Source organism: Prionailurus viverrinus, chromosome C1 (genome assembly GCF_022837055.1).
Source record: "Prionailurus viverrinus isolate Anna chromosome C1, UM_Priviv_1.0, whole genome shotgun sequence".
Taxonomy (NCBI): domain Eukaryota; kingdom Metazoa; phylum Chordata; class Mammalia; order Carnivora; family Felidae; genus Prionailurus; species Prionailurus viverrinus.
Window position 1 is genome coordinate 210,601,088 of NC_062568.1, and position 18,225 is coordinate 210,619,312.

Sequence of the window (18,225 nt, forward strand, 5' to 3'; positions counted from 1 at the left end):
CTAACTGTGATTCCTAAAGCTAAGTATTCTGTCTTTCATTGATCATGAGCAAGTTCTCAGTCATTCTCTCTTTGAGGATTGCCTTTGTCCCTATTATGTTTATTTTCTCCTGGCATTCCTGCTACTCACGGATTCTTTCATTCATCCAACAAACATGTATTGAAGGCCTGCTGTGTGTTGGGTGCCGTCCTGAGTACTGGGGACACAAGCAAGAAACCAGAATAGCCAAAACCTTCACGTGGAATTGCATTCTAGTGGGGGAGGCAGGCCATCAGCAGGAAACAGAAATACGTCTTGTTCAACAGCAGATCCCAAACGTGATGAGGAAAAGAAAGCAGATACAAGGTTAACCAGAAACAGGGGCTGGTGTATCTTTCACTTCTTTGTCTCTCTGCAAGCCTTTTTAATTTTTTTTTTTAAGTTTATTTATTTTTGAGAGAGAGAGAGAGAGAGAGAGAGAGAGAGAGAGAGAGAGAGAGCCGGGGAGGGGCAGAGAGAGAGGGAGAGAGAGGATCCAAAGCAGGCTCTGCACTGACAGCAGAGAGCCCAACATGGGACTCGAACTCAAGAACCAGGAGATCATGCATGACCTGAGCCAAAGTCAGACGCTTAACTGACTGAGCCACCCAGGCGCCCCTCTCTGCAAGGCTTTTTGAGTCATCTTTAGATCTAGCTTCCACCTCTTCCTTTATACTGTTTCCTTTATACTGTTTTGTTTCTTTATACCACCCATTTGTACTATTTTCTGTGGCTATGAAACAGATGACTACAACCTCAGTTTTTTTTTTTTATTTTTTTTTAACACTTATGTTTTAGAGACAGAGAGAGACAGAGCATGAGCAGGGGAGGGGCAGAGAGAGAGGGAGACACAGAATCTGAAGCAGGCTCCAGGCTCCGAGCCGTCAGCACAGAGCCCGACGCGGGGCTCGAACTCACGGATCGTGAGATCATGACCCGAGCCGAAGTCGGACGCTTAACGGACTGAGCCCCCCAGGCGCCCCTACAACCTCAGTTCTTAAAGCAACACCCATTTCACGAGCCCACAGTTCTGGGGGTCAGAAGTCTGGGTCAGTGTGGCTGGATTCCCTGCCGAGAGTCTTGAAAGACCGACATCAAGGTGTTGGCTGGGCTGAGTTCCGAGTTCCCGACTGGCAGCTTAGGGGAAAAATCTGCTTCCAAGCCCATTCTTGTTGTTGGCTTTCGTCAGCTCCTTGGGGGTGGGGGACCGAGGCCCCGTTTCCTTGCTGGCTGTCAGATGGCCGTTCTCTGCACCTAGAGGCCGCCCACATTCCTTTCCACGGGGCCCGCTTCATCTTCAAGCTCCAAAATAGCGCTTGTGTGCTGAGTCCCCCTCCTGCTTCAAATCTATGATGTCCTTTTCTGCGACTGGTTGGAGAAAGCCTGCTTTTTAAAGGGCTGGTATGATGAGGTCAGGCCCACCCCAATAGTTTCTGTCTTTTAAGGTCACCTGGGCCTCATCACAAGCTCTGCTCCCACTCTAGGGCCCAGAAGCCTTGGAGGACATCTCAGATTTCTGCAGTGAAAATGTTTAATTTTAATTTTTTATGTTTATTTATTTATTTTGAGAGAGAGAGAGAGAGAGAGCGAGAGTGAGCGAGCGCACGCACACGAGCAGAGGAGGGGCAGAGAGGGAGGGAGACAGAGGATCCGTAGCAGGCTCTGTACTGACAGCAGAGAGCCTGACTCAGGGCTGAAACTCGTGAACCGTGAGATCATGACCTGAGCCAAAGTCAGACAGTTGCCAGACTGAGCCACCCAGGGGCCCCATGACCGTGTATTTAATTTCTAGAAGTTTCATCTGGCTTTTTCCAATTTCCCTTTATTTTTTGGACTTGCCTTATTATGGATGCTCATCACTTTTGTCTCTCTCTCTCTCTGTGGTGGATCTCTGGATTTGGGTGGGTACATCTTTCTGCTCATGGGGATCCTGGGTCACCTGAGTAAGCAGGAATGTCCCCGCTTTATTTCCAGAAGCCCCGGGCCCCGTGGTCTTGCTGGTGGCCTGGCTGGTCTGGGACCAGTCTTTTAAAACAATTTTTTTTTTTCAACGTTTTTTATTTATTTTTGGGACAGAGAGAGACAGGGCATGAACGGGGGAGGGGCAGAGAGAGAGGGAGACACAGCATCGGAAACAGGCTCCAGGTTCCCAGCCATCAGCCCAGACCCTGACGCGGGGCTCGAACTCACGGACCGCGAGATCGTGACCTGGCTGAAGTCGGACGCTTAACCGACTGCGCCACCCAGGCGCCCCAACAATTTTTTTTTTTTAACGTTTATTTATTTTTGAGACAGAGAGAGACAGAGCATGGAGGGGGGAGGGGCAGAGAGAGAAGGAGACACAGAATCGGAAGTAGGCTCCAGGCTCTGAGCCATCAGTCCAGAGCCCGACGCGGGGCTCGAACTCACGGACCACAAGATCGTGACCTGAGCTGAAGTTGGAGGCTCAACCGACTGCGCCACCCAGGCGCCCCATGGGACCAGTCTTTAGGGCACGGTCTGTGCTGGGCCACGCAGCTCGGGTTCCACAGTCCGCACAGACTTCGTGTTGGGTTTGGGTCTCTTACCGGAGACTTTCTGCCTCTAGGTTCCACGCTGGAGCCAGGCTTCCTCCGCTCGGCCGTGGGGCGCCGGACGGAACTTTCTCTTTTTTGCTGAGTGTGTGGCAGTTGGAGGGTGTCGTTAGAGGGTGTTGGGTTCCGGTTCCTGGGTCTTCGCGGCTTTTGCCGCCTCATCCTCCGGGTCGGGGTGTGGAGACGTAACCCAAACCCCCCCGGGCCTCCTCCCGGCACCTGCTCATCCCACGCCTTGTGCTTCTCAAGTTCGAGTTTCTCTTCATTTATGGCGCCAATGGTTTCCTTTGCTTCTTGTGAGCTCACTGTTGTGTTTTTCCAAGGTGATAGATTTTGCCTGACATTTCCGGGTGTTTATAAGAGGGTTTTGTGTTACTGAAGGCCTGCCGTGTCGCCAGAAATTGGAGTCCTCTGGTTATCATTGCAGTCGGGAAGATTTTTGAGGCTGCGCCTTGAGGAGTTTGGGGCTGGGGTGCTGCTGGGGGTGGGGGGTGAGAGGGAAGGGGCAAGCCGATGGGTGTGGGGGGTCCGCGCCCCCATGCCCCCCTTCCCAGAGGACCGCTCCTCAGTGACACCTGTTGGACCCTTGGTAAAGTGATGGATGGGGTTGTGTGTATGGCTGAAATGGAGGTGGAAAGCCACCAGCCCAGAGTGCCCTCGACCCCTCCCCACTCGACAAACACCCCTTGTCTTGCAGAAGAAGTGCTTCCTGAGAAGGAGAAAATTCTGGACAAGCTGGAGCTAAGCTTGATTCACAGCAGAGGGGATGGCAACGATTTCAGGCCAGGTTTGGGCCTCTTGTGTGCTCTGTCTTTTGTCCCTTGGTCTCTGGAGGGCACCATCTGGACCCCGTTGGGCCTCCTGCAGCTGCCTGGGTGCCGCCTCCAGGCCCGACTGGTGCTGGTGGGTGGGAGCCTGGGCTCACCAGCTTTGGAGGGGGGAAGATCCCACCCCCTCTCCGAATCTTTCCTGTGGCCCCAGCCACCACCGGGAGAAAGGAGAGTGGTCACGGAGCTTGGCCTGGAGCATTTGGGGCTCAGTTGGAGGCTTTGTGTACCTGTAGGTGCTGGAATATTCTGGAACACCCATCCTCAGATTAATGTGCACTTTTTAAAAAAAGTTTATTTTGAGAGAGAGAGAGCGCACACATGAGTTGCGGAGGGGCAGAGACAGAGAGGGAGACAGAGAATCTCAAGCAGGCTCCAGACTGCCAGCATACAGCCCAATGCTGGGCTCGATCTCATGAAGTATGAGCCGAAATCAAGAGTTGGACACTCATCCGACTGAGCCACCCAGGCGCCCCTTAATGTGCACTTTTCCCACTGCTCTGCCCCGTGTTTTCAGGTGGTCCTGACTTGGTGGGGGAGCAGCATCTGGGCTGGAGCGCACCCTCCCTGCTCAGGACAGAGGAAGGAGCTGCTGGTCTGTTTAAAATCCCTCTTGGCAGTGAGCTCCTGGAGGATGAGGAGATATGTTTCCCACTTGCCTTTGGGTCCCCAGTGCTTGGCAGAGAGAGGCCCCTGGGCAGTACCTTTAGGATGGGTGGTGAATACGGATCTATCCTCCCACAGATGACACCAAAGTGGAGGAGAAGGAGCCCATTGAAACACAGCAAAATGGTGACAAAGAGGAAGATGAGGAGGGGAAGAAGGAGGACAAGAATGGGAAGTTCAAATTCATGTTCAACATTGCAGATGGGGGCTTCACAGGTATTGGGGTGAGGTGGTGCCCAGAGATCTAGGGTGGTTGTGTCCTTCCTAACCATGTGGGCCCTGGGAGTCTGGGCAGATGGTTATTTTATACTAAAGTGTGAATGGTTGATATAAGTGCATTTTATAACCTTTCCTAATAACCCTGGAACACTGAACTTCTAGGGGTGGGAGGATGGTGGGTGCCTGTGCCTACCTCTGTGAAGGACTTGGGGGGGCACCTCATTCTGCTCCCTTGGCTGGCTTCCCAGAGCTGCACACGTTGTGGCAGAATGAGGAACGTGCTGCTGTGTCCTCGGGGAAAATCTACGACATCTGGCACCGGCGTCATGACTACTGGCTGCTGGCGGGCATCGTGACGTATCCTTGGCCAAGCCAGGTCGGGCAGGAATGTGGCCTGTTCCTCTCTGGGCCTCAGGGAGGGGCATGGGGTGTGTAGGAGTCAGGAGCCAGCGCTTTGGATCAGGTGCCAAGGACCCTTTCCTGGTGGTGGCAGTGACGATGACATGATGATGACCATAGCTGCGGCTCGTCCCTTTATGCCCAGTGCTGACTCCGTCCTCACAGCAGCCTTTCAAGGGGGCGCTACCATGATCCCCATCATGCCGAGTAGGACACGGTGCTCAGAGAGGCCACACAGCTGGTGAGTCCCAGCCCATCCACCTGACGCCACGGCAAATCCCCGTAAGTCCTGCCTGGTGCATACCTCACCCCCTCCCAGGAATGATGCCTGAGGGGCGCAGCACCATTTACGGTGGGCTGGTATTCGTTCGTTCCGGCTCGGTTGATCATCTCCTGTGTGCCAGGCTTGGAAGGTACATCCGTGGACAACATTCCCAAATCCCTGTCGACCTGGGGCTCACCTCCTACCGCGGACAGATGGCAAACACCCTAAGTGGGCAAAGTGTGGCATTCAGCACATGATGAAGCAGGGAAGGAGCAAAGAGAGCTTTGGGGGAGGGGGGGTGCGTTTTCTAATGGGACGGTCAGAGGTGACATCTGAGCACAGACCTCCCAGAGGCAAGGAGAGGGTCACACAGCTGCCCTTCCGCAAAGCTGAGACAGCCTGGAATGGGCTGGTTACTATGAGGGGGGAGTGTTCTGGAATGGGGGTCAGCAAACCTTGCTGGTAAGGGGCCAGAGAGTGAATATTTCAGGTCCTACGCTCTGTGATTATAGCAAAAGTGGCCACGGACTTTAATACTAACCCAGCGAGTGTGACTGTGTTCCAATAAAACTTCGTTTAAAAAAATAGGGTGGGGAGCTCGGGGGGCTCAGTCAGTTAAGCATCTGACTTCGGCTCAGGTCACGATCTCACAGTTCGTGAGTTCGAGCCCCGCACCGGGCTCTGTGCTGACAGCTTAGACTCCGGAGCCTGCTTCGGATTCTGTGTCTCCTCCTCCCTCTGTCCTTCCCCCGCTCACGCTCTGTCTCTCTCAGTAATAATAAATAAATAAACTTAAAAAATTTTTTAACAAATAGGCTGTGGGCCATAGTTTACAGATTCCTGTTGTAGAGGTTAAGGTGTTTGGAGCCAGCCTGCGGGGCTTCAGATCCTGACTCTGCCCCTCACTAACTGTGGGACTTTGGGCAAGATAATTTTATTGTGTCTCCTTGTTCCCTCGAAGGCTCTGGGGGGAGGATCTCTTGCCAGCCTCTGGTGGCGGCCGTCAGTCCTTGACATCTCTTGGCTGACGGCTCCGCCTCCCGTCCCGTGGCCTTCTTCTGTGGGTGCCTGTGTCCCAATTTCCTTTCCTTTTTTGTTTCGAAAATTTTTTTATTTTTTAAAAATGTTTATTTTTAATGTTTATTTATTTAAAAAATTTTTTTTAAATGTTTATTTATTTTTGAGACAGAGAGAGACAGAGCATGAATGGGGGAGGGTCAGAGAGAGAGGGAGACACAGAATCGGAAGCAGGCTCCAGGCTCTGAGCCATCAGCCCAGAGCCAGATGCGGGGCTCGAACTCACGGACTGCAAGATCGTGACCTGAGCTGAAGTCGGACGCTTAACCGACTGAGCCACCCAGGCGCCCCAATGTTTATTTATTTTTGAGACAGACACAGAGCACGAGTGAGGGAGGGGCGGAGAGGGAGACCCAGAATCCAAAGCAGGCTCCAGGCTCCGAGCTGTCAGCCCAGAGCCTGATGTGGGGCTGGAACCCACGAAGCATGAGATCGTGACCTGAACTGAAGTCAGACGCTCAACCGACTGAGTCACCCAGGTGTCCCCAATGTTTATTTTTCAGAGAGAGACAGAGAGAGACAGAGCACGAGGAGGGGAGGGGCAGAGAGAGAAGGAGACAGAGGGTCTGAAACAGGCTCCAGGCTCTGAGCTGTCAGCACAGAGCCTGACACGGGGCTCAGACACATGAACCGCCAAATCATGACCTGAGCCAAAGTTGGATTCTTAACCGAGTGAACCACCCAGGCGCCCCCCCCCCCCCCCCCCCCGTTTCCTTTTCTTATAAGGATACCAGTCAGGGTTAGTGCCTGCCCTAATCTAGTATGACCCCTCCTTAACTTGATTGCATCTACAAACACCCCATTGCCAGGTGAGGTCACGGCCACAAGTGTAGGGGTTGGGGCTTGAGGGTTCTGCCCTCCAGGTTGTTAGGGTGAAGAGTTAAGCCCGTGCAGCCTCAGTGTTGTCTGGGCCTCTGAGGGTACCTGTCGCATGATCATCAACCTGCTCACCCTGCAGCCAAGGTTAATGGCGTGTCCCAAGCTCACAGCCAGGATGCTGAACCTGGGCTGGGCCCCCTCGCCCCCCACCATGGCCAGGTTTGCCCTTAACAGTGCTGCACCCAGGCACGGCTACGCCCGCTGGCAGGACATCCAGAATGACCCGAGGTACATGATCCTCAACGAGCCCTTCAAGTCTGAGATCCACAAGGGCAACTATCTGGAGATGAAGAACAAGTTCCTGGCCCGCAGGTTCAAGGTCAGTGCCAGCAGGGCCAGAGCCTGCAAGGGAGGGGGGCTGCAGGAGGGCGAGTTACACGAGGGCCTGGGCCAAGGGAGCGGTGCTCCCTCCCCATATACCCGGACGTGGGCCGGGCTGTCCGCCAGGGGAGTCGTGCAGTCAGTCAACCAACAGGGCGCTGGGCCCTTGATCCGCGCCTAGCCCCACCGGGTGAGTGTCCCAGCCCCAGGCGATGGGTGCAGAGAACCCGGCTTGGTGACAGTTCCAAGGGGGTGCTAAGATCAGACAAAGGTGGACAGACAGGTGGAAGCGTGTCCTCCCTCCTTCCTTTCTGCCAGATCCCAGGCATGCGGGGGTGGGTGCTGGTGGAGGAGGTGCCGGGCCAGCGCTCAGATCTCGCCTTGCGCCATCCCCCAGCTGCTGGAGCAGGCCCTGGTCATCGAGGAGCAGCTCCGGAGGGCCGCGTACCTTAACATGACCCAGGACCCCAACCACCCAGCCATGGCCCTCAACGCCCGCCTGGCCGAGGTGGAGTGCCTTGCTGAGAGCCACCAGCACCTGTCCAAGGAGTCCCTTGCCGGGAACAAGCCAGCCAATGCTGTCCTGCACAAGGGTGAGTGAGCCCCCTTCCCAGAGGCCAGCCTGCCAGCCTTCCTCCTGCCGGTGCAGATCCTTCGCCATCGACGAGGGCACCGATGGGACAGGGGCCTGGGGACCAAACGTCAGTCCAGAGGGCGTAGCCTCCCAGCCGGGATGGGACAATCCATCATCCGGTCCAGGGAAATTTAAGCCCTCCGTGCTCTGGACTTTTCCTCAGGGTGGGCTCTGTGCAGGCCCTGGTCTGGGCATTGCCCTGGTCTGCGCATTAAAGAGATAAGCACGTTATCTCTTCAATGCTCGTGATACCGGGAAGCGGTAAGGTGTATTACCCCATTTTAAAGTCAGAGACACTGACGGGCGGTGGAGTCAGTGCCCCAGATCTCCTGGGATTCAGACCTTTGACTCCTGTGCTCTGGAACTTCAGGAAGCTCCCGGGCCAGTTAGAGGGCCGGGGGCAGCCAAGGCCAAGCTTAAACCAGAGCCCCCGGACTTGCCGGCCCCTGCTCTGTCTGGGAGACGTCTCCTGAGTGGTGGGCTAGGGCGGGGGGCCTCCCTGGGAGCCGGGACTCTAGCTGAGGGCCTGGGGGAAGCCCAGCGTTGGGTCAGAGTGTCTGGCTCGGCCCTCGGGCCCCTGGGGACGCCTGCTCTTGGCCCAGGTGGCGTCTCTCTGCTCCGTGGGCCTGGAGGGCCGGGTGAGGAGCGCCCGCCCGCCGTGCCCCCGGCCTGGGGGGTGCTGGCCCCCGGCAGCTTTTCCACCTGCCCCTCCTCTGCAGTCCTGAACCAGCTGGAGGAGCTGCTGAGTGATATGAAGGCGGACGTGACGCGCCTGCCCTCCATGCTGTCGCGCATCCCCCCCGTGGCTGCCCGTCTCCAGATGTCAGAGCGCAGCATCCTGAGCCGCCTGACCAACCGAGCTGGTGACCCCACCACTCAACAGGTCAGGTTTGGCCCACATGCCCTGGGCCTGGTCCCCGTCACGCGAGTCCTGGGTGCCCCGGGGCTGGGGCTTGGGGTGGGGTGTTGGGACTACGACCTTTAAACCCGAGTCCTTGCCTCCAGGGCGCTTTCGGCAACTCCCAGATGTACAACAACAACTTTGGGCCCAACTTCCGGGGCCCTGGACCGGGAGGGATTGTCAACTACAACCAGATGCCCCTGGGGCCCTATGTGACCGGTAGGTGCCTGTCGCTTCTGGGCGGCACGTGCAGGGGTGCTCCACGGGGCCCGGCCTGCCCGCCGCCACCCCAGGCAAGCAAGCTTCTCTCTCTCTGACAGATATCTAGCTGTCCCCGCGATGTCCCTCTGTTGCAGTGCTCATTTCCAGCTGAGGTAAGCCTGCACCTGGGTCCTCCACTGTCCCTTGTCCCCTCCTCGGACTGGCAGAACCAGAATGGACCCTGATTCGCTCGGGCGTGCCCCTTGGTATCCACAAGCATGGCTGTGTGGACACGTGTCCACGGCAGTGACTCAGCCCCAAACCCGGCCTCCATGGCTCCGCCTCCATTGCCCAGCTGGGTGGTGGGCACCCCAGGACATTGGCCCCCTGCCCGGGACGAGGAGGGTGGCTCAGGGACTGAGGGGGTCAAGTGTTAATGGCTATGAGAGGGGAGCTTATTCCTGAGAAATGGCCAGTTCACTCAGGCCTCCTCCCCCCGGTCCCCCCAAGCCCTGTCTGTCCCCGTGAGAACTGCCACTTTAGGGTTGGGATGCTGGGGGTTTCCAGACCGGCCGCTCTTCCTCAGGCCTCTTTGGCACTGCAGGTGTGGTAGGGAGGTCTTGACTCTGGAGCTCTTTCTTTCTTTCTTTCTTTCTTTCTAAAATTTAAATTTATTTATCTATTTTGAGAGAGAGAGAGACAAAGTGGAGGGGTAGAGAGAGAGAGAGACAGAATCCCAAGCAGGCTCTGCACTGTTAGCACAGAGCCCGGTGCGGGGCTGGAACCCACGACGCTGAGATCATGACCTGAGCTGAAACCAAGAGTCGGACTTGGTTTGACTGAGCCACCCAGGCGCCCCTTGGGAGGCCCTTCTGGTGGTGGCTGTGTGTGGTTGGCTGTGACAGGCGGCGGTAGGTGGCGGCAGGGTGCTGGGTGTCCCAGTCTAGCCCTGGCGCTCAGCCGTGTCACCCGTGATCTGCCTCTTGCAGCCACGCCTGCCGGGCCACCTGCCCGACCGCCACAAGAGAGAAAAGCTACCGCCTTTTTAGGAGCCGTGCCACCTTGGGACAGAAAGGGAAACTGAGTAATGCCATCACATGGGGGACGAGGCCCAGCCTGGCTGGGCCAGAGCCCAGAAGTGCCACCTCATCATAATGCAAGTGTCCCACCCAGCGTCACACCCACCCAACACTGGGACGTGCCCCGTGGCGGTCTTTGCCGGACAACTTCTTAGAAGAGATTTCATTTATTTGTACATCTTTTGCACTTTCCTATTGAAGACTTGAAAAGTTTGTCTTGATAAAAGTTGAGTGACGCGTGGAGGGGGTCTGACCTGCTACACTTAACGTCTCTCTCTGTCAACGGGCTCCAGACTGCAAGGGAAGATTCTAGAAGCCCTGCTGTTGCCCCATGGACTCGGTCCGCCTGGGCAGCCCTCATTGTGCTCCCGCCCACCCCATCCCGTCCATACTGCCCGACCACCCGTGTCCTGGCCCCCTGCTCCCTGGGGCTCTCCAGTGCTGGGTGGGTCAGGACTGGGGAGCAGCTGCCCAGCCCGAGGGTGGAGACCTCGGCTGATGCCCAGGGCAGGGGGTTATTCCACCCCCTTCCTCCCAGGGCTGGAGACCACCAGGTATGTGCTATCTGTGTGGGGGAGGGGGCCGGTCAGCAGGCGTCTGGCCCTGGCCCAGAGTGGCTTGCGGGCCCCGGACTCTTATCTGAGCAAGGCAGGCCTAGCATGTGCTCCTGGGAGGGAGGGGAAGAGCCTCCTAGAGCTTTTTTCTTGGCCTATGTGGGAAGGGGCTTGCTCTCTGCCGGGATGTGGTTAGCATCCTAGCGGGGAAGGTCACAGTGGCACTGAGGGTGGCCCAGGAGACCCCGGTCCTGCCCTGTGCCCTGGGAGGCCCATCACACCCACCTCCAGGTAAACTCTCCCTGTTCGGTGTCATGGCCACAGATGCAAGGAAACAGGGCCACCCCTTGGAGACTGGGCTTCTCCCTGCCGTCCTGTCCCCAGAGAGGCCTCAATGTGGTCACTTGCCGCTGGGGCCTGTATCACAGCCGCCCTTGCTGTGTTATCAGATGGCCTGGGGAAAGAAAGCTCTGCTTGGAGACCGGGGACTGGACGCGATGACCCTCGAGCACCCCGGGCTTCCTGCCGGGAACACCCCCTGTCTCCTGCGAGGGCCCCAGCGGACGGGGAGGAGCAGCCAGGCCGGGCCTGTCTGTGTCTGATGCTTCCTCTGCGCTCGCTCGGCCTGGAAGGAGGTTTCCCAGCCGTGGGTGGGTGGCTTCCTGGGGAAGTGCCCTGGGTGTAGAATCCAGGATGGGGCTAGGATTTGGGGGCTTGTCTTGGGGCCTCTTGGGCAGCCAGCCAGCCCTTACAGGGTCCCAGGACTCAGGTGTCCTCTGTAAGTGGCTCTCTGTGCACCCCGGGAGGGCTGGGCCCCAAAGCCTCTCCCATCTTGGTGTCCCCTCGCTTCAGCGTCTCTGAAAGCCCCCAAGGCTGATGCAGCGCAAGCACCGAGGTGGGGGCAGCGGGGAGCATCCGGAAGGTGGCCCGCCGGCTTCCAGGACACGTGCGCAGCAGCACTGGCCTCGCCTTCTGGGGAGGGCAGGGTCATCCCTGTCCGCTGTGGTTCCTCCAGTGCCACGTGCACGTGCTTGTGTCTTGTGGTCAGTGCCTCCTGCAAAGGCTCCTGGCTTGGGCCACGGGCGAGGTGAGCACCCCTCCCCCACAAGCCCTGTGATGCTCCCCTCCCAGACCTCTGGTCGGCCCTGTGGCTGGCCTCACTGGAACAGTGCTGACCTTCCCTGGCCGCAGTGGATGGGCCCGGAGTGTCCAGCCGGGAGGCACACGGGGGCGGGGCAGGGGTCTGCATCTCTAATGTCTGGCCCCAAAGGCTGGTGGTCCCCCCTGCTGTCAGCCCTTCCTCCCCAGGAAGCCTCCCTCTGTGCCCCCCATCTTGGCCTCCATCCCAGACCTCCCCCTTGCCCTCGTCCCCGGGCCAGAGCCAGGCACCCACAGATGGCCAGATCCGGGAAGGGCTCAGCTCTCCGCAACCAGCGCCCCCTAGAGGCCCGGGATCGGGGGCTTTGGACAGTTGGGGAGTGGCTGTCTGGTCAGCTGGTTTGGGAGAGGAAAATGGATCTCAGACTGTTTTCTTCTTAGTTTATCAGTTCTCTCCAGCCAAGAGTGGTGGCGAGCGGGTGCGGTGTCCCCTGTCTTTGGCATCTTCCGGCTGGGTTTGGTTTTTGCTGCTGGCAGAATGAGGGTCTTTGTGTACAAGCAGAATCCTAGAGTGCCAGCCCGCATTTTTGTTTCCAGCCACCCTATTATTTAAACCAGTGCTGAGTAGGCTTTCTGTCAAACCACCTTTGGGCCACGGGGGCTCCCAGGTGATGAGGGGAGCTTGGGCTGGACTGACCACGTCCGGAAGGGCCCCCCTCACCACCCCCCCCCCCCCCGCACATGCCTGCCCCGGGAAGTGTGTCCCATGTGAGGAGACCCTCCCTGTAAGCCACCTTTGGGAGTTCCTTTGTTTTCTCCAACTTATGACCAAGGTCCTGCTGATACCCACAAGGGGTGCAGGTGCCTGCCCTCCTGCTCTCTGGGGGATCCTTCCCAGGGTCCTCTGGGGCCTCCCCAGCCAAGATTGTGGCTGGATGAGCCTTGCCCCAGTGACACGGTGGCTCTTGCTCTCGTGTCAGGTCCCGGAGCTCTTGAGGGCTTGGTGGGGGGGGGGGGGGGGTTCACGTGAGGGTTGGCTCAGGGACAGGAGCGCCTCCAAGCTTGGGGCGGGAGTGGGGGACTTGGCCGAGAGGCGGGGGTCAGGTCATGGCCTGGCCATGGCCTCGGGTCCCCCCCAACACCTGCGGCTATTCTGTGCCCACTACCACCTCCGTCGAGGAAGCTGGCTCCTGCCCCATTTTCTCTTTCTGGAAGTTTACAGGTCGTGGTGCATCAGCCCAAAGTCATTGGCGTTGTGTTTTGGGTTTTTTTCTTAGTTTTCAGATTTTTTTTAAACAAAGTATTTTTTTAGGTGCGATAACCCAGAAAGGGCCCGTTGGGTGTGTGTGTATGTCCTGAACCCCTGACGTGGACAGGGGGGCCCCAGCCCCCCTCGGCTCCTGTGTGCGGAGATGGGGGGGGGTCCTGCTCCCTGTGTGTTGGAGCCATGAGGGTATGATGGAGCAGTTCCCCGCGCAGGCTGGCATCTGGCCCAGCTAAGGGGGCCGGGCCCCTTGCCCTGGGTACACCCCCAGGCCAGCAAAGGAGCCTGGGTGAGTTGGGAGGGTCCCAGCCAGGGGGCTGGAGCTGGAAGCTGAGCCCCCGTGAGTGGCGACCCGTCCCGTCCCTGGCAGGACACGGGAGAGGCTGGACAGAGCCTGCAGCCGACACAATCCCCTTTACTTTGTACTCTGTGTGTATGTCTTTGTTTTCTGTGTTTTAATAAATCCTTTGGGAAAGGATAGAATCCGTGTTTTCCTAGATTCCCAATGATCTAGGATGGGGGTGGGGGCTGGAGGCGGCAGAGGAATGTGGGGGATGGGGTGTCACCGGAAGCCAAACCACCGCCCCCCTGGGAAGACATGGCCTCATGAGGCTGAGGGGCTTGCGGGGAAAGGGGGGGCAAGGAGGTGTGGTGCCTGTCTCTCCCGCTTGGACCCCAAACACAGACACAACGTGGCGTCAGGGCAACATGGAGCCCCCAGTGGCACCTCGTGGACCTTCCTGGACCCCGATCTCTCTGCACCCAGAGGGCACAGCAGCCTCCCAGCAGCAGAGAATGTGTTGAGGGTAGTGGGGGGCACCCTTATCCCCAAATCACTTGGGATATGGGGTGCCTCAGAGTCCCCAGTCTCTGCCTCTTCCCCAGGGCTCTTTTTCCCCATCCCTACCCTTTGCCCCAAGGTCAAGATTGGGGGGGGGGGGGCGGGGGGCGAGTGTGCCGGCCCCTGCAGGTGGCAGCCTTTTCCTCCCCTCCCCACTGCCCGTGGCCGGCCCCTGGAAAGGAGAGGAGCAGAAAGCCGCAGACCCCGACAGGCTGGGGTTTTATTTGTCATTCCATAAATACGGTGGCTGTGTCTCGCTGTCGTCTGGAAGCGCGAGGCATGAGGCAGTCTCTGCCTACGTAGGGAGTGCAGTTAGCTGAGGAGCCACAGTCATTAAAAAAAAAAAAGGGGGAGAGAAGAAAAGCACATTATTTACATGACAGAAGACCGAGCAAGCCCCTCTGTCATTCCTCCGGACCGGACCTCGGATTTGCACTGGATCTGGGATGAGAAATGGGGGGGGGGGGGGTACTCCGTGTGTCAGCAAGGGAGAAGGATCCCACCCCTGTTCCCAGAGTGGACCTCCTTCCGGTGCTGGGCATTCCCGGAGGGGGTCCCCTGGGGCAAACTGCCTCAAGGGTTGGGCCAGAGGCTGGGAGGCTTCCCTCGACCAGGCGGCCAGCGTAAACCCGTGCTGGGTCCCAGGCCACACTCCTCCAGGCCCCAACTCTGCCCAGCTTGTTTCCAGACTCCCTCCCTGACCGCCGCCCCACCAGACCCCTTCTAAGTCAGGGGCCCTCCCCCAGGAAGCAGAGCCAGGTCCTCCCTGCAAGTGGGTGTGGGAGAAATGACAGCTCAGAATCAGGCTGTGGACAGTGCCCCAGGACGGGGAGGCTGCCTGGGTCCTTGCCATGGGTATTTCGGCCTTGGTCCAGCTCAACTCTGGGGGCAAATGTGGCCAACAGGGGACTGCCTTCCCAGGTGTGGCTCCCCATGAAGGGGGCAGCAGTGTGAAGGGGGCCCAGCAGCTCTCCCCAGTGAGGGGTGGGCAATCTGGTCCCTCAGTACGGGGGCTGCCTGGCCCAGAGCACCTGGTCCCTGCCTGTCCTGGGAGCTAGACACCCATCCCGTGTGGTGGTGGGCAGTGTCCACAGGCCAGGGGCCCCTGCCAGGATAGGCTCACCCCCTCCCCACACCCACAGTGTGCAGCTTATAGATTCGGTGATGAGCCCAGGGGCCTGGGCTGGGAGGGGGGGAAGGTTCTAGACTCCAGGGTCAGCATAAAGGTCAGGAAGTTTGTGGCTTTCTCAGGCCTCAGCCCAGCCAGGGCTGGCCAGGAGGCTCTCTGAGGATGGGAGGGCAAAGCAGGACCGGGCATACCGGCTGCAGTGAAGGTGAGACCGTTGGCGGGGGAGGGGGAGGGGTGTCGAGGTGGGGCCAGCTGCTACCTGCTGGGACCGGAGACACAGAGGCACCCTAGAGTGGGCTCCTGCCTCCAAATAGCCAGCAGAGGCTGGTACCTCAGGACTCCCGGCTGCAGGCCTGTGCCCTTCATCCTCCCAGCCGGGGGGCTGACGGTTCTGTCCCGTTCCAGGCTGGGGGGCGGGGGGTGGATGCATCGCCAGGAATGACTGGCTCCAGCCGTCCTGACCTCCTCACAGGGTGCATGTGGTGGTTCTGGGGTTGGTACTGCTGCCCGTTTGCCCGGGTAACCTGCTCTGGGCACCTAGACTTAGCACCCTAATGTGGGGTGCCTCACCCTGACCCGATCTGAGGCCTTGAAGAAGGCACTGCTCCAGGGGGAGGCTCCTGGGGCCTTTTCCTAGATCGTGGGGGCTTCTGCCGGATGTTCAGCCTCCCCAGCTCCCCTGCGCATGCAGCACGGAAAACCCCAGGGGCCTAAGTGTGTTCTCTCTGCAGACCCTGAGGCCACTACCCAGGCAGAGCAGAGGTGGGCCGCCTGGCATGTGGCCAGCCAGCGACCACAGTCTAGCTAAGTATGCATGACCTCAGGGCATTCTGGGGCAAGGACAGAGGGGCAGTGGGCAGGGCACCTGGAGAGGAGGGTAGGTGGGGCCCTGGAGGGACCTGGGCTGGAGCCTGCTCCTCAGGCCCCTCCCGAATGCTCAGGGCTGCTCTGGGCACGGGGATCGTCAACTGTGTGCAGGGAGGAAGCTGCCAGGGCGATGAGCGTGGTTAGAAACCCTCCCCCCCAACTTCCTGTGGACCCCAAACTGATAAGGAATCCCCCCGGATCTCTGCCCCTGCCAGCAAGGGTGGGGGTGGGGGTCAAGGGACAGCTTGGAAGGCCCCTTGGAGACCCGCTGGGGCAGGGGGTGGTGGAGAAGAGGGTGCAGAATGAATCTGAGGTCGGGCCCATGGTAAAGTATCGGGAGCCCTTGGCAAGGAGGGAGGTTGAGGGCCCCACCTGGGAGGCCCTGCCCAATGTCCAGTGTCCTGGCAGAGGGGCCACGGGAGGAGCCAGACCTGGTTTCCTCTTTCCCACCCCCAACACCAGGTGGGGGTGCTCAGCAGAGGAGAGGCCAGCCCTGCTGCCCCCAGCACCCGACCGGGTCTCGGCCTGGCCTGGACTCGGGACATCTCTGGGAAAGGCCGAGGCTGGGAGAAAACGTGGTGGTCTCTTCCAGGAGGGTGAGCAGGGCTGCAGGCGAGCTTGGACGGGACCGCGCCAACACCCTTCCCAGTCAGCGTGGTCTCCCCAGCACGGGTCAGAATTCCGTCCCGCGAAGCGGCGAATGGTGTCTTAGCAGCGACTTTTGAGATCTTTTCCCCACAACATCTCGTGCCGCATGATGTTTTCTTTTTGATGCAAACCACACCCCTGACTTGGCTTCAAAACAGCTTAAGCGAGCGAACAGAGAGACTGGGAGGGAAACAGAAACTGTCCGGGCAAGCGGCCGGGGGCTTCTTAGGATCTGTAGTCCTTTTTGCTGTAGGGTTTATTGCCCAAAATACTATCAATCTCGTGGATAATGGAAGACGACAGTTTTGGAAGGACCTGCGGGCAAGGACAAGGGCTAATCAGAATCCCGCCAAGGAGACAGGACGGGCCTGTGGAGGAGGCTGGGTGACAATCTTCCGGCCACTGCTGGCCCAGGCTTGTCCTGCCTCGTCACATCAGCGTCCCGCTGAAGCCGATGGGGGCTATGCTGCTTTTGGGTTCCAGAAGGTCTGGGGCAGAGAGGAAGCCTGCCCTGGTACACGCTCTGCACCTCAAATGCCAGAACGTGCTAGAACTATGTCTGGCAGGCATAAAACACAGATTCCAGGGCCAGACACCGGATCTCCGCACCCCTAACCTACTTTTCCCAGCCTTCCCTATTTCCACCAACAGCAAGGCCACCCTTCCAGGTAACAAAACCCCACGGGCTAACTCTGACTGGACTCTCCCTCACCCTCAACCCGTCCTGAACATCTAGGAGCCAAGCAGCTGAGCTCGGGACCATCAACAGCCCTCTCCCAGGGGGCCTGCCGTCACTTCCCTGTGGGTCTTTCTGTTTCACCCCCTCCTGCTCCCTAAAGCCCTTCCCCCACTCAGCAGCCGGGGAGAGAGGGGTCCTGCCCCTCCTGTGCTCTTGGGGACTCCCGTCTCACCCAACAACCTCCCAAGTCCTTAGTGCCCCAGGCGCTGCCCCACCCCTCTGCTCCAGCCCATGCCCACCTGTGCCTCCTTTGCTCCCAGAATGCTTTTCCTCCAGGTAATTTGCCCATCGCACTCCTCACCCTTCAAGCCTTTGCTCACGCGGCACTTTCTCAACAAGTCTACCCCCACGGCCCCCTTCAAACCTGGGCCCACGGCACCCCCACCCTGCTCTGTGCCCACTGATGCCCCGGACCTTGCTCAATTTTTTCCCCGCAGTGCTTGTCACCCTCATGTTCTAATTTCCTCATTTTACTGTCCACTGTGTGCTCTGAACTCAAGAGCAGGGCTTTTAGTGGCTCAGTGACGTAGCCCAGACGCCCAGCACGGTGCCTGGCACATTGCAGGTGCCCGGCGAACATGTGCTGGACAAATGACTGAGCGGTACCTTGCGTTCAGCCCAAGGGCCGGGGGGTGGGGGGGACACACCCAGCAGCCCCCTCCCCGACCCACCTGTATCGCTCCAATGTTCTCCATTAGCTGGTCTGCGCTGGAAGCACCCAGGAGCACGGAGCTGACCCCCTCGTTCCTTAGGCACCAGGCTGGGGCAGGAAGACCAGAGGTGAGGGGGACACACCCAGTGCAGGGGCCCTTTCTGGCTCTGCCCTGTCCCTAACTGGGCCACACAGATCCAGCCTCTTGGTCATGGGGCTGAGGGTGCCCAGGAAGGTCCCCGTAAGCCTACAGCTCTGCATGCTGGGTTCTGCGGAAGCCCAGGCACCAACTGCTTGCGGGGGGGGGGGTGGGGGGGGAGGGGGCCCAAGTGCTCAGGGACCACCCCCCATTCTCTCCCCATGAATGTAAGGGG

The 18,225-nt window shown here is 58.9% G+C and overlaps 2 protein-coding genes across 8 annotated transcripts in view; one reads left to right on the forward strand and one right to left on the reverse strand.

The window, feature by feature from the left end:
• CHD5 (chromodomain helicase DNA binding protein 5) overlaps positions 1–18,225 on the forward strand; it is a 70,546-nt gene that overhangs the window by 49,508 nt on the left and 2,813 nt on the right. The window contains exons 34-42 of the mRNA XM_047873226.1: positions 3,289–3,378; positions 4,163–4,300; positions 4,552–4,660; positions 7,110–7,242; positions 7,642–7,837; positions 8,598–8,761; positions 8,884–8,998; positions 9,100–9,153; positions 9,970–13,404. Of these exons, the coding sequence (XP_047729182.1) occupies positions 3,289–3,378; positions 4,163–4,300; positions 4,552–4,660; positions 7,110–7,242; positions 7,642–7,837; positions 8,598–8,761; positions 8,884–8,998; positions 9,100–9,107 (953 nt within the window). The 3' untranslated portion in view covers positions 9,108–9,153; positions 9,970–13,404. The remainder of the gene's footprint in view (positions 1–3,288; positions 3,379–4,162; positions 4,301–4,551; positions 4,661–7,109; positions 7,243–7,641; positions 7,838–8,597; positions 8,762–8,883; positions 8,999–9,099; positions 9,154–9,969; positions 13,405–18,225) is intronic.
• Positions 15,106–18,225, reverse strand: part of KCNAB2 (potassium voltage-gated channel subfamily A regulatory beta subunit 2) — an 85,241-nt gene continuing 82,121 nt past the window's right edge. For all 7 annotated transcript variants that reach the window (XM_047873232.1, XM_047873227.1, XM_047873228.1 and 4 more), the window contains 2 exons: positions 17,871–17,959; positions 15,106–16,775 (listed from right to left, as the gene is read on the reverse strand). In XM_047873232.1, coding sequence (XP_047729188.1) covers positions 16,686–16,775; positions 17,871–17,959 — 179 coding nt within the window. In that variant the 3' untranslated portion in view covers positions 15,106–16,685. The remainder of the gene's footprint in view (positions 16,776–17,870; positions 17,960–18,225) is intronic.